General features: G+C 37.3%; 1 protein-coding gene across 3 annotated transcripts in view; it reads right to left on the bottom strand.

The window, feature by feature from the left end:
• Positions 1–16,266, bottom strand: part of INTS7 (integrator complex subunit 7) — a 73,318-nt gene that overhangs the window by 22,301 nt on the left and 34,751 nt on the right. For 2 of the 3 annotated variants that reach the window (XM_074351847.1, XM_010949478.3), the window contains exons 9-13: positions 12,258–12,392; positions 9,563–9,660; positions 6,447–6,686; positions 4,670–4,807; positions 3,402–3,608 (exon numbers count right to left, since the gene is read on the bottom strand). In XM_074351847.1, the coding sequence (XP_074207948.1) occupies positions 3,402–3,608; positions 4,670–4,807; positions 6,447–6,686; positions 9,563–9,660; positions 12,258–12,392 (818 nt within the window). The remainder of the gene's footprint in view (positions 1–3,401; positions 3,609–4,669; positions 4,808–6,446; positions 6,687–9,562; positions 9,661–12,257; positions 12,393–16,266) is intronic. The other variant, XM_010949479.3, reaches the window with a different exon arrangement.

Raw genomic sequence — 16,266 nt, 5'->3', positions numbered from 1 at the left:
TAGGTGGTATCTGAGATTAGTATCTTTTAATAGGGGCAGGAGTATCCTCAGCATTTCAGGAGATCAAGCATCTCCAGCCACTGACTGTTAGACCAGCAGCAGTCCCCCTAACCCCTCCGTCACTGGGACAAACAGAAACACTCTCACATTTCTAAATTGGAGCAGGGGACAGATACACAGCTCTGACTGAGGACTACTGCCCTAGAGGAAGGTATTCAACCTCAGTTTGCTAGTGACATTTTGGAATGAATAATTCTTTGTTGAGGCAAGCTGGATGTTTAGCAGCATCTTTGGCCTTTACCCACTAAATGCCAGTAACACCTTGGCAAGCTGTGATAGTCATAAATGTCTCCAGATACTGTCAAATGGGGCTAAAAATCATGTACAGTTGAGAGTCAGTCTCCTAGAAAAACCTTTACATAGGTACATCAAAATATGTACAAGAATGTTCACAGCTAACGGATACTCTTGCCCCTATTAATAGCAAAAAACTTGAAAAATAAAAATTTCCATCAGCATTAGAATGGGAAAAGTCAACTGATATATAACCATATAATACAAGGGTATACAGCAGTGAAACTGACCTACAGCTTCATGCAACAAGACGGATGAATTTTAGGAACATAATTTAGATACAGCAAGTCAAAAGAAAAATACATGATTCCTTTTTATATAAATTTCAAAAACAAGCAATATAAAACAGCACCTTGTTTAAGAGTTAAAGAAAAGCATGTTAAAATTGTAAAGAAAGCCAAAGGAATGGCACACACGTGATTCAGGATGGTGGTTACCTTAGCGAGGTAGGAAACAGTATACAAACATGGAGGGGCACACATGAATTTTAAAGGCAACAGCAATGTCTCATTTCCTAAACTTGGTGATCAGTAAGGATATTTGATATTTTTAAAATATACATAATATATATGTATATATGTAGGCGTCATACTGATTCAATATTTAATAAAATAAAAAATAACCCACGATTGTAGGCAGATTGCTAAAATGATTCCTCTGATTCATGCCCCCTGGTCTCCACACCTTGTATAATCTCCCTCTGAGTGTGGGTGGAACCTGTAACTTGCTTCTAACTAATGGAATATGGCAAAGGTGATAGATTTTAAGGATGTAATTTAGGTCTCTAATGAACTGACTTTAAATTAGTCAAAAGGGAGATTATTCTGGGTAGATCTCTCCTCATCAGGTGAGTCCATTAAAAGAGGGTCTTGAAGGTCAGAGGTTCTCCTGCTGGCCACGAAGCTTCTACAAGTTTTACAGCTGTGAGGAAATGAATCCTGCCAACACCATGTGAATTTAGAAGAGGACCCTGAGCCCAGGCCTCTGACAAGACCGGCCCTGGCTGACACCTTGACTGCAACTTTGTGACAACATGAGCAGAGGACCCAGTGAAATCATACCTGGACTTCTGACTCACGGAAACTGTAAAATAATAAATGGCTATTGTTTTAAGCCACTAAATTCGTGGTAATTTTACACAGCACAGAAAACTAATACAAACACTTTTTATAATTTTTATTCCTAAGAAACAAGATAACTCTGTCACTAATCACTGTATTGGGAAATCAGACACCCAACATTGCTATGGGCTCCCCATAAGCACAGAATTTTTAACTTGTGTTTAGTCCGGTTGAAGCGAGCAAACGCACAATCCTCATAGCTGGACAGTCTCAGGTTAGATCATCCACGTGTCAGGGAGTAAAGGAGCAATTCATGCTCAGATCATCTCAGTTAAAAACAGAAAGCTAACATCAAATCCACATTTGTTAAATTAACAGTTTTTTTTAAAAAAATCTTAAAAAAAACCCCTGATAGTATAACCAGAAACATGAGACGTTCCAAATGACTGTAAGGATCACACTGCCTTCCCCTCTCTAGACTATATTCTCCAGTGCAGAACCATTTCCTGATTTTTTTTATCCTCAAAGCGGTGTTTGGCACATAGCAAGTGCTTACGTCTGTTGAATGCAGGAACACCATTTCTAAAGATAATTTGAGTTCCAATAACCTGCCTTAGGTCACAATGTGTTAATGGCAGAACGGAGACTAAGACAAGGGCCTTCTGTCATCAAGTACTTTCTTCCTACATCAGAATCAAGTTCTTAACTACTGCCAAGCCTCATTAAATACACATACCACACAAATCATTAAAAGACTATTAAATATTCAGTGGGATTTTTCATAATATTAATTCTATCTGTCTCACTGTGTTGTGAGCCTATCTGTTTCACAGTTCTTATTCATTGTACTGAATGATTAACAATTTTCTGCTCCACATAAACTAGAGAAAGAAATAATCCTACTGATTGGAGCTAATAACCGTACCTTTTGATTTTCTGAGGTATTTATTAGCCTGATACAGGCAACAATAATCTTTTCCTCAAATAATCAAGAGGAGAGAATCACAGTAGTCAATGTTACCCCTTAAAATGAAGGAGAGCCACTCCTATGTTGCTGTTTTAAAACAGCAATCAATCCCTTCTCCCTAAAAATTCATTCTCGAAAAGATATGCACCCACAGTAACCTGAATAATCTCTCTTTTGGACATGTCTATTCTTTGTTCTACTTTGAAGCATTTCTTTTTGGATGGCCCACCATTAAAAATCTTTTAGATTATGTGATAAATGTAAACAGTTATATGAACAGGGACCAGAAGTTTCATGGACCCATCTAAATATATATAACTTTTAAAGCCATGTGACAATACTTTATATATGTTCAAAGGTGATTATACGAACTCCTTACTCTTAAGGGGAAAAAGTGTTTGCATTAATATAGAAAATGCTCATTGTAGGGAACAGGTTCTTATTTAGGAATATAACTAGTTTCAAGGAAATGTTAAGGATCTGCTCTCTCTGCAACCGCCTTTCTTTCTTGGCAGAAAAAAACAGAAATAGCTGGCTGTTAATTTGGCATGGGAGGATATCACAGAGGGGTAAAAAGTGAGGCACTAGCATCCCTGGTAATTTCTTCTTTATTTACAAAGTGAGAAACTCTATAGTTTCTTAGCAAGTAGCTAGTTGCCAGGTGAGATGGGGTGGGGGATGTGCGTCTGACAGTAGCAGTGATCCAGGCTGGGGTCTTACATAGGAGTCTGGAAAGGGAGGATCCTACCTCCACTTATCCTTCCTGCACGGACTCAGCAATCCTCTTCATATGTGTACCTGACACTTGATAAAAACAAAATGATAAATGTTCATCAATCTATGAATGTTAAAAAGTGGGGGAGGGGTTAACAATCTACTTCCATGTCCTACTTATTACTTTAACGCCAAACACATATATATCAGCAGATTTCTGAAGGTGAAAACAGGATATCCCAAAAAGAGAAGGGCGACCACTGTCACCAAGTCATCGTCACCAAAGGAGAATTAAGAGGACTCACTGTTAAGGAAGCAATCCCTTTGTGGTAGAATTTTAAAGATTCAGCAATGCAAGAAAGTGCTGAACTATAACTCTCCTCCTGCAGCCCAGTGAGACACTGTTCTGCATGTGAGAACTCCTTCAAACTGTTCAGCCAGAAGTAGAAATGTTCTGAGGCAACCTGAGTCAGCAAACTCTGATACAGCTCTCTGGCCATGTCATGATTACCCTAAAAAAAAAAAAAAAGGGAGGGAGGCATGATGAGGTTCTTACATGTGAATTAGGCGAAGTAGCAGCTAAAAGAGAAACCCAAACCTTGGCTAAGTTTTAACAATCACTCCTCACCTTACATAACTCTACGAGACTCAGGTCTAGGCGTTTCTTCAAAGAAAACATGCTGAGCTGCTTTTACGCAACATAATGTCTGAAGTTCTTTACCGGAACAGTTCCCGAGAAAGTAAATGGAATTAACCATAACTCAAGTCTAGAATTTTAGTTCAAAATACAGAAAGTTTAAATACTTATTGTATGTCATTCTGTGTGAGCTACTTAGTGGGGTGGGGAGAACACCACCACCAGGCGGTTACCAGGCGGAGCACGGCACCCTCTGCAAATGACCGAGGGAAAGGTAGCTGTTGCGGGGATGGGATGCTTTTTAATGTCTTGGGGCGAGGGATGCTCGGTGTCCTGCAGTGCTTGGATGCTTGGGACAGTTGGGCATAAAAAGAAATGTCCTGTCACTCGTGCTCCTTCTCCCATTAGAGAAACACTATAAAATAAGAACATGTGCTTCAATCACCCAGAATAATGCTTCCCAAACTCTGCTCTCTGGACTCACCCCAGAGAAATTCTACACAATCCAAGCTCTGTACTTCCTCTCAAACAAAACTAATAAAAATTGTTAGGCTTTCTATATGGTTGAGAAGGGAACAGCATACTAGAACTTTCCTGTTTCCACATGAGAATGATAAGGTTGGAGAGAGAGGGAAGAAAGATGAAAAGGGAGGACAGAAACAGTGGGTGGGGGGAGCTGTGCTTACGAGAGCACCAAGCAAAATCAAAGTGGCGCTAAAAACCTACAGCCAGAAAGGGCTCATATTTTTGGAATTCCTGAAGAACATCCCATAACAACATATATTAGGTCCTTTTCTTCATCATCTTTCCAATTCATGATTAACAAATACTTCCACCTTTATCTTTAGTTGTGACTAGGAGTAACAATCACACAGTCTTAAGGTTTGTAACCTGCCATTTTCACCAACCCAGTTCCCACAGAAGGACAATACCTACCATCCGGGATGCCTGTCTGGCAATTCGGTACACAGTCCATCCATTGGAGACACTTTCAAGCTGCTGCTTAATCACTGCCTTTACTTCAGCAGACAGTGCTTTCTGACTGGCTACAAAAATCACAGTGGCCAAGCTCACCTAACAATGAGCAAGAAATAAGTCAAGAAAAACATGTGACTTTATCCAGTGTCATAGATAACTTTACCCAAAAGGGTGAAAAACTAGTCTACCAAAGAGTAACAAAATTTGTCTTTCTTTGACATCTATTAAATTTCCCCTTTGAAGTCATTAGCAATTTAATCCATTGCTCAGAGCATTGTGTATAACAGCAAATAACTAGAAACAATACCCATAAATATGGATAAATAAGCTATGACATAACCACACAATGAAATACCATAGAGCACTGAAATGGATAAACTAGAAATACACTCATCAGTAAAGATGATTCGCACAAAACAGGCAGAAGTCAGCAAAATGTAAAAGGTTAGTTAGCAAAATGTGAAAGGTTACACATATGATAACACATAAAGTTAAAAATACGTAAAAAAGATTGCATCTTAGGATATATACTGATGTAGCAAATGTATAACAACATGTATGGGAATGATAAACGCCAAATTCGGGATAGTGGTTACCTACCCTGATAGGAGGGAAGAAGACACTATCAGGGAAAAACACAGGGACGTACAATTTAACTGTACTGGCACCACTTTTTTCTTAAACCAGATGATGGATGCAAGAGTTTTCACTGTATTATTTCTTATGCTTTTTTGAATAATATGTTTCATAATTTAAAACTGCTTTGAATTAGTACTAACAAAAAAGGGATAAAGAACATTAACAGAAAATGTTGCTTCAATAAAAAATAAACTTGGCTAAGTGCTTCTTGGTACTCCAAAGCTGACACATACAAAGATCCGTACACACGGTGATAACTGCATGATTCGCACAACCACTGCCACTTCGTCTGTCATCAGGCTAACCTTTCCTGATAGCAAATGATGAGATGGGGACAATCTTTTACACAATGCCCCCTGCAGGATTAAACATAAAACTGGCATGAGTAAGAAATTTCATCATGCTTTTTCCCAAGCCATAAAGTCAGAGGACCACAAACAATATGGAGTGGCCAGCTTAAAGCTTACATCTAATTTATGTCTATCTGGAATGTAGTCTACTCTCAGCCCTGGAGAACTTCAACTGAACACTATTATATAGCTTCCATGCCTTCCATTTTTTCTAAGCATGTACCTTTCCCAACCCCAGGAATGTACTAAAACCTAAACTGGATCCTACGCAGCTAAAGAGGTCCTGGATTGGCAAAGAGGAACTGGGTTAATCTATGGTCAGAGATATTGTCAGGCCTTTAACTTATATATTTGGAAATACAAAACAGGACCTGGTTCATTATTTATTTGCTTTGTATTAAAAAGAAAAAAACCCAAAACCCTTCATTTTCATTTTGTCCTTTGTAATAAAACAAAAATATCAGATTGAAGGCTTTAGCTACACTAAGCTGATTTGACGGGGCTTAGGAAGAAAGCAGTTTTATATCTGAACTAGATGCGGCTTTCTATACCAAAAGTGGAAATAGTAAAAAGCTCCTGGTCCAACCCTATTTTGACTTCAGCATGCCCTTGGTCTTAGCGAATTACTTTTAACCTAAAAAGCAAAATAAACAACAGGTTAAGTCAAACAGTAACGTTGACTTCTTAAAGTAATTCCCACTAGACCAGATCCTCTTCATCCACAGGTTTGAAAAGTGGCTCTTTACCAGAAGTTCCTGTTGCTTGTCTGTGGCTGATCGTCCGATCACCTTGTAGAGCTCCATGAGGTCACCGAGCATCCCATCGCCCAGAACAGGCAGCTGCATGGCGATGGCAGCCAGGCAATGGCACATGAGGATGCGGGCGGCGTCCTGAGCACTGTGCAACTGAGTCAACAAGGTCTCAACCACCGACTGGCTGAGGTGGGGCCTGCCCTTGGCCAGCTTCACCATACAATTCAGAGCAATCTGCACATTGAACAGAAAATGGACCAGTTACATTTTGAAGGTATGAAGTGAAGCTTTAAAGCAAATAACTCTACAAGTTACTAGGAAAAATCAAGGAAAAGGATTTTTGGAGGCCTAACACTTTTCTTCATAAGAAACACTTGACATGTTGAACCCATATTAAGATCGGCAAAGTGCACCGTGTTTAAAACTAAAATAACAAGACAAGATTATACATTAACTACTAACTTTAATCTAAGACAATTCAATCTAAAACTTGAGATGAAAATCATAAAGAAGAATACTGAAAGAGCCAAATATATGCCAAACCGAATGTCACTATTACTGCACTTCTGTTACTTTTCAAGAACCGCTTCTAAAGTGCGGTTTGTAGGCCTATGCCAGCATCTCCCAGGACACAGATAAAGACAATAAAGATATAGATTCTTGGGCCCTATCCATCCCCAAATCCCAGCTTAATGGATTGACTTTGTGTGTGTGTGTGTGTGTGTGTGTGTGTGTGTGTGTGTATGTGTGTGTGTGTGTTTGGGTTACTGAGACTTTGAAGTTTTAAAAGAGTCCCAGTGCCCTAGGTGACTCTTAAGAACATGGAAGTAGGGAGAAGCCTTCTAACTTCCCCTTGTATTTCTCAATAGAAATCTAAGAACCAACTGGCCTTAGAGATTCTATTCAGGCCAGTTAATGGCATCACTTAAATCTCAGCCACCAAACTATAAACCCAGAAGCCTTCTCACTTACATAGCCGACAAACTGCTAAATCTGGTCATTTCCACTTTTGTCAAGTCTAATATTCACCTCCTAAGCTCCTTTCTGTTCTCTCTACCACAACATAAGTGTCTCCCTGAGTCCAATCTCTTGAAAAGATGGGCCCATTAACGCATCCTTCATGCTACAACCATGTAGCTTTCAGTGCGTGTTAGGAAGAACAATCATGTCCTTAGGGTCTGACAGACCCGGAGTTTAAGGTCACCTTGCCCTTCACTGGCTAGGTGTCTCTGAACAACTTTTTTCTCTCTGAGACTTAATTTTCTTGTGACTATAAGAGGAGAACAAATTTCACTAGAGTTATGGTGAAGATTGAAAGAAACGTACATACAAGCCTTCAATAAAGTTTGGCACATAACAGACTTATTTATTGATTGACTGAAGTACAGTCAGTTACAATGTGTCAATTTCTGGTGTACAGCACAATGTCCCAGCCATGCATATACATACATACGTATGTTTTCACATTCTTTTCATTAAAGGTTACTACAAGATATTTAACACAGCTCCCTGTGATATGCAGGACATATTTAAATAACAATAATAATTACAACAACAGTTAGAGCATGGCCATTACTTAAAATTTTAGTATTTCATTACTTACAGAATCAAGCCAAAGTTCCCATGATATTTGATATCCTCCATGATCAAGCCACAAACTACTTCTCTAATCTCACATTACATCACCCAGCCATAGTGGGCTCCTTATCCTTCCAACATACCAAGAACATTTCTGCTTTCCTGTCTTTCACAACAGTGGTCTCGGGTTCAAATGACCTTTCATCAATATTGAACTTCTATTCCATCTTTCAAGGCTCAACTCATATGGCATCTACTTGTTCAAGTCTTCCCTAATATCTTTAGTTGAAACTGATCACTCCCCACTCTGTTCTCTCATTAGAACTACACACTGCACTTTTGTTTATACTACCAGAGAACTTGCTGCATTCTGCTTGGTATTATAGTCCCTTACATAAATATCAGTATCCTCTAGATGGGAGCTCTCTCGGCCAGTTACACATGTCCCACTGGGCTGAGTCCAGTGTTTTACTGACACCTACAATTGGTGGGAAGAGGTTTTGGTTTGCTTTCTTTCTTTTTAAACCTTTTAAATAAATGTATTGTGGTTCCAATCCCAGGGACTTACCAATCACATGCTGCCTACTTCCTTCACCACCTCCTGGTTATCAGCTTTATTTTAATGGTACTAATACCTTTATTGTTCATCACTATGACCATATCGCTCTTTTTCTTAACATGCTAAAGTAAGTCACGACTTCCCTCAAACTATACCTTACACAAGCTATAGTTCTTACATTCTCCAATGCCTACCTAGCAGTCTTTTACTTCTATTAATCCTATTTTTCTTATTTTGTACCATCAAAAATTATATTTCATGTTTCACTCCAGTAATAGCCTCATTTCACATTTAAAAAAATCTTAAATAGCTCTAAGATGATTCTATAATTACGTGAAAGTGAAAATTTTGCCATTCTTCACTTTACTTAAAAACTAGGGCTTTCTATACTCCAGAAATTAGTATACACTTACACATCTGTGAGTTTGGCTGCAGTAATTTCATCAGTTACATCTTACCAGTGTTACCTCAGAGTATAAACTTCCAAAAGTGCAGGAGCTCTGTTTAGCTTTGCTTTACATTATCTAGGACCATCATATGTATCTACTACAACTTAATAAACACTTTCAACTGATGGCAAAATAGGCTGAAGCTCAAATTTTTACTTTGTCTATCTTTTGGAATAACAACGCTCAAAATGCTGGTTTTGGAAGTGAAGATCAAAGGCAAATACTTGTTTAAGCCAGCAGTTGACAAACTTGCACTTGGGCCAAATCTTGCCTGTTCTTGTAAATATAAAGTTTTACTGGAACACAGCCACACCATCACTCTTCCTTTTTTTTTTTTTTTTTTTTTTAACCACACTATCCATGGCTACTTTTGTCCTATAATGGTAGAACTGAGTAGTTGTGAGAGAAAGTACCCTGTAGGCAGAACTTAAAATATTTACTATCGGACCCTTTACAGAGAGATTGCCAATTCACACTTCAGGCAATGAAAATAGACATTATATTAAAATAATGGATGTTTTCACCTTTAAAGTGGCTTGAGCACCTGGGCTATCATCTTGACTACAAAGTACCAGGAGGGATTCCAGGCCAAAAACAGCATCTTGTTCCAGTGCCAAAAGGTCTAGAGGAAAAACACAAGGTTTTTTAGTGGTCAAATAGAGAAGATTAAATACACACACTTACAAGAAAAAAACATTAAGGAGTCAAAGATTTAAGAGACACTTCAATGCGTAAAGCTAACTTTCCTCAATAAGTACATGCGGCATTACTTCTGAAATGCAAATGCTATCTTCAGACTTCTGTATTTCCACCACTTTATTGAAGATTATAAAAATATATACATTGTATCAAACTAAGAAGCTTCTGCACAGCAAAGAAAACCATCAACAAAATGAAAAGGCAGCCTGCCAAATGGGAGAAAATACTTCCAAATCATACATCTGATAAGGGGTTAATATAACTCACACAACTCAACAGCAAAAAACCCAATGTGCTTTAAAAAGTGGGCAGAGAATCTGAACAGGTATCTTTCCAAAGATGACATACAGGTTGCCAACAGGTACATGAAAAGATGCTCAACATCACTAACTATTAGGGAAATGCAAACTGAAATCACAATGTCACCTCACATCTGTTAGAATGGTTATTATCAAAGAGCCAGAAAATAATAAATGTTGGCAAGGATATAGAGAAAAGGGAACACTTGTGCACTGCTGGTGGGAAAGTAAATTGGTGCAGTCACTACGGAAACAGTAGGAGGCTACTCAAAAAATTAAAAATAGAACTACCACACAATCCAGCAATTCCACTTCTGGGTAGCTATCTGAAGAAAACAAAAACACTAATTCGAAAAGACATATGCACTCTCATGTTCACTGTAGCATTATTTACAATAGCCAAGCTATGGAAACAACCCAAATGTCCACTGATGGATGAATATATAAAGAAAATGTGGTGTATATATACAATGGAATATTATTCAGCCATTTTTTTAATAAAAGAAAGAAATCTGCCATTTGCGACAATGGATGGACCTTGAGGGCATTATGCTAAGTAAAATAAGTCACACATAGAAAAACAAATACTGTATGATCTCATTTATATATGAAATCTAGAACAAAGAAACACCAAGCTCATAGATACAGAGAAAAGGTTGGTGGTTGCCAGAGGTGGGAGGTAGGGAATGGGGGCTGGGCAAAATGGGTGAAGGTGCAAACTTCCAGTCATAAGATAAGTTGTGGGGATATAATGTAAAGCATGGTGACTATAGTTAAAGATACTTTACTGCATATTTGAAAATTGTCAGGAGAGTAGATCTTAAAGGTTCTCATCTAAGAAAAAAAAATTTTACAACTATGTATGGTGATAAATATTAACTCGACTTACGGTGATAATCTCTCAGTATATACAAATACTGGATCAATGTTGTACACCTGAAACTAACATAATTTAAAAAATAAACACACATACATTAAATCAAGATCTAAAGCCACAAAGGTATAAATAAAACCTAACTGAAGTAGTGTCGCCAGCTTAGCTAAAGAAAATACTAAGAACAGCAAACCATGTAGCACGTCTTCCAAACTAGACATAAATCGTGCAGGTCTATTTTCACCTAGGATGTAACTTTCTCATGAAAGTGGAACCACTTTAAGGAAGTAATCAAGACTCCACTTAATCTTATTAATGTTTTAAGCCAGACCATAAGGAATGAACCTCTTACATGTCTTACCAACAGTAGTACTACACCATCTTTTTACTACCTTCGGGCTAAAAATTTCTCTAAAGGTAATAGTAAGTTCTGAATATACTACTTAACCATATTTAGGTTAATATATGTCAGCTTTGAGAACACACAGCAATTTTCTGTGTTACTTGATAGAAAATACTTATTATTATGCCAAACATAAAACAAGTTTAGCTATTCAAATCAAAATCAACATAAAACTTAAAGAAATGTCTCCTGAGTTAGTGTAGGGGCTTGGCAAACAGTGTCTAGTGAAGGCCAGGATGCTAGGGAAAAAAGGTGCTAGTAACAAGTGGTGCTGAAGCCTAGTGGGGACAGGAAGGACTGCGGATCTTATGATCCTTAACAAAGATCAAAATAAGCACTGAAACAGAAGAAATATCCAAAATGCATTTCCTGTTTTTGAACACCAGCAGGAACTTCCTCAAGTCTTTAGGTCAAAAGATATTAAGAAAAAAAATATGCATTATTTTCTATGCACGTACTTCTTAATTATGCAAATCAGTTTAATGCTATAGATAAATAGAGATAAATTCTACGAAAATTTAATCACATTGCTCTGTTAATTCATTTGCCCCTAGGTATTTAAGCCCACTGATAACTTCAGATTTTTTTTTCTAAATTTTCTAGATTTTTTTTTTTTTTTACAGGTGAACAAACTGATAACCACCGTACAGTCATAAGCAACCCTGAGCCATGGTACCGTACATGCGAATGTAAGCACTCGGAGGAAACGGGCAAGGCTCCATAAAACCTTTCAATTCCACAATCCCAAAGTCCTCATTTTTTTCCCCAAAATATTAAGTAGTCTTGAGAAAAATCTGCCCTAAGAACATTCAGGAGAAGGCAACTAGGAGATAAAAGCATATAGGCTAAAAATAATAAGGGATTAAAAAACCAAATACACACAGGATTCTGGCCAAACTCCAATCTAAAAGTTTACATATAATATCAATCTCGGTCAAACTTACCTTTTTCTTGACAAGAGACAGTTATATTAGTTAGGACTCTCACTCCATGAGCTGCAATGCCCCTGTTATTATGGTAACAGCACTCCTGGGCTAATTTAACTAAATCAGAGGATCTAGGGGAAGAACCCACATTTCCTAAACAAGCAGAGAAAAGTAGCACAGATTTAATTTATTTACATGGTTCAAAAGCAGTTGAGCTTACAGGTTCATTTTTATCATTTTCAAGAGAAAAATCTCTCACAATAAACTTCAACAAAGTTTTCTACCCTCTACCCCATCATCAATATACATCACTGTTTCTTTTTCTCCTGTCAAAGAATCTAGAGTAAGTACATACTAATGGTTCTATAATGATTAGGATCTACAAAATTCTCACAAAAATATTAATAAAAATTGACCAAAGAATACAGTTCAAAAGCCAAAACAACTACAGATTGTGTCTTGGGAGGTCAAATGGATTCTCATTAAAATGGATGTCACTGTAGACTTCTGGTCGGATAAAATCTTACGTTCAAGAGAGGAAAGAAAAGAGAAACAAAAATTTTAAGTTTTGCTGTTTCCACCTCAATTGCTGGCATATAGTTATACTAGTGGAAAGGATTCTGGGATCATCTGAGTCAACACCTTATTTTTACAGAAAAAAATTAAGGCTCAAGATTTTAAGCATCTTGCCATCAAGGTCATAAAATCTGTTAGTTATGCACTACCCTTGTACTTTACACGTTAAATTCTATCCTGTAGTTTGCAGTAATTTTTAAAATTCACACTTGAAATTCTGCACCATAAGATTTATGTTGTGAATATTTTTATTTATAGTGGAGAAGCTCTCAGTTATAAGTGAGTGAGCTTCAAGAAGAATCAGGATTAAATCTTATCTGCCCCCTACCCCCACCCCTGCTTTGTTTTCCATGATTCCTATCAACTTCAACCTTGTCTTTTATACCAAGGACAATCATATTTTTTGACGTTTGAAGGGTACACTGTTACTAATAACATCAGGCAAAAACCAAGACTACCCCAGGCAGTGTGGGACATATGGTTACCTTACTGATTTCCAGTTTAACATACAATCACTAGCTTAGGTAAAGCCTCAGAGTTTTTTAAATAGGTAAAACATTTGAAAGATGAAACTATAAGTTCATTTTTACAAAACTGTGGAAACTGTATTTCTTCTATTCTTTTTCTTGTCCATGTGATATGGACAACGCAGACGCATCTATAAATTTACAAACATGTTTTGCAACTTGCTTTTTCCTTTATTTTTTTCTCATCAAGACACTAAAGCAAGCTTGAAAAAAACCCAGAAAAATCTGAAGAAAAAAAACAAAAATCATCCCCAAACCCACAAACCGCATGACCTTATTGTTAACTTTCTGGAATACTTTAAAAAAACTTTTTCCCCTAAGCGCACCAATATAAGTAAAAAATTCAGACACGATCAGGGTAAGGAGATACTGCCAATATTCTTCCTTTAAAATTTAATATTTTTTAGCACTTTTCTATGTTAACTGTTTTAGGGATAAAATTATTATTTTCAATTTAATTTTTTAATTTAGAAATAATTTACTAAGATAAATTCACATGGTTCAAAAGGTTCAACTCACAGAAGAAAAAGGTAAAAAGTGAGTGGAAAGTCTTCCTGGTCCACCTAATGTTATGTTTCTTGTGTAACATTTCCAAGAGTCCATGAATTTGCAAACATATATTCCTTTCTTTTTTTCCCCTTTTACACATTGTTGTGCACCTTGAGTTATTTCCCTCTAAACATACTATCATGGAGATTACTCCACATCACATACTCGTTTTAGTAAATTGCATTGATTTCTATTGCAGCTTATGTAATGAGTCATGAGTCATGAGTCATGAGTAATGAGTTCTCTATTGATAGACCGTCTTATGCTACCATATCCCCTATTGATGGATAACATTTTGCTATTACATACAATGATGCTATGAATAACCTCATACATATGTCATTGTTCAAATGTGCAAATAAATTAGTAGGAGAAATTCCTAGAGAGGGAATTTCTGATGCATTTATAATTTGGATGAGTATTTCCAAATTACCTATGCTGAAGTTTAATAACTTACATTTCTATCACCAGTGGATGAGAGGTTATACCCATACCCTGGTCCATACAGCATGTTATCAAACTTCTGAATCTCTACCAATCTGATGAATTGGTTAAGCATTTCAGTGTTGTTTTAATTTGCATTTTGCTTAGGTATGTGTGACAATGAACATCTTATATGCTTAAGAGCCATTTGTTAGGGATAATTTAGACACACTAAATTTAATTTCGCTTTACGAACTATTTATCCTAGTTATACTACAAATCTAATCAATGAAAATATGTTTAAACATTTGCTATTATCTATGGAAAGAATGTAACTTTGAAAAATCCCTGACTTTTATTTCTTGTGAACATTACTTAATCTGGTTATTTAAGCCTTTTGCTGAATTCCATATACAAACTGCAATTTAATAAAATTCAGTAAAAGGACAAATAAAATATCTAGCTTGAGAAGTGCTTGAATATTATAACCTGACATAATGCTTGCAAAGGTCTTTGGAATTAAAAAATAAAGAAAAGGAAAGTCATTTCGTATCTAGGTCAGTTTAGTATAAAAAAGAATCCTGAGTCAGAATCCCTGGGCTCAGGTCTAGGCTCAGACACTTCATAAGTATGTGACTTTGGGCAGATCACTGAAACTCTGTGAGCCTCACTTTTAATTCTTATAAACTCCCTTGCCTGTGCCTCACTTGAAAGACTACTTGTACAGAAGCAATGAGACCTTGTATGGGAAGGCTCTTATAAATTATAAGGTAAAATAATAACTCTGCCTACTGTAGCCCTTTCAAAATGTGACATCAGTCAAGGATACTAACTGCAAGCTAAGAAACTGAGACTCACTGCTTTATGCAGAAAAAGAATTTATTGAAAGCACAATCGGTATAAGAAAGATCGTTGATAAAAAAAAAAGCTGTGATAATCTCTCTCATCCCTTGTAGGCATGCCCCTTTGCAATGTAATTTTCCAACTCCTTGCATCAAGAAGTGTTTATTTCCCCACCTATCCGGGCTTGGCCATGTAACCTGCTTTGGCCAATGAGACATTAAAAAACATGTATAAACAAAAGGTTAAAAAGTGCTTGTATGCTGGTGACTTGTCTTCTTTTGGCTGCTGCTAGAACCCTAAGAACATGATGTCAACAAGCCCAAGCTAGCCCGCCAAGAGTCACAAGGAGGAGACCAAGGTGTCTCAGCTGAAAGCCTTTCCAACCTCGAGCTGGTGATGAGGCCACCTTAGACCATCCAGTCTGGTCAAGGCTGCAGATGACTGCAGTCTCATGACGGAGCCCAGATGAGACCAACAGAACTGTCCAGCTGAGGCCAGTAAAAATTGCTGACAATCAGAACAAAACAATGGTGGTTTTTAAAGTCACTAAGTTTTGAAGTGATTTATTATGTAGCAACAGATAACTAACACAGAGGTACCTCACAGAATTACTGGAAAGGCTCGAAACTAAGATGGACAGGAAAAAGTTGAGGCTAGACATTAATCACGTTCATACCCCAAACCATGCACAGAACTAGTCCAGTGAAGACATTACCACCATTGTTACTGTTCCTTGATGTCACAGCTTATATTACTGCCAAAGGTACTAGACGGAGCAGACATTCCTGCTACAGTGTATCCTGGAAACTGGATGTTGCTGTGGTCATTGCTGTATCACTAGAGCGGATTCCCCCACATCTCTACTTCTTGTTACTGGCTCCCAGTTTAGTTTGTAGTATGAAAATGATCAGTTGAGCCCATGCCACATGTGTGTACCCTAGCTGGCAGGAGGCTTGGCAATAGAGTATCAGGTCTTTTCAGCTTCCTATTAAGATTTACATGGTGGGGAATTTCCTTTACTCATAAAGTTTACATGGTGTGAAGCCATAAAAAAGACAAATGCACAGTGTAGTTCCTTAATTAATTCAAATCAAATTAACTGAATAGAA

The sequence above is a fragment of the Camelus bactrianus genome, chromosome 23 (genome assembly GCF_048773025.1).
Source record: "Camelus bactrianus isolate YW-2024 breed Bactrian camel chromosome 23, ASM4877302v1, whole genome shotgun sequence".
NCBI classification, from domain to species: Eukaryota; Metazoa; Chordata; class Mammalia; order Artiodactyla; family Camelidae; genus Camelus; species Camelus bactrianus.
This window is presented reverse-complemented; position numbering and strand designations above follow the sequence as displayed.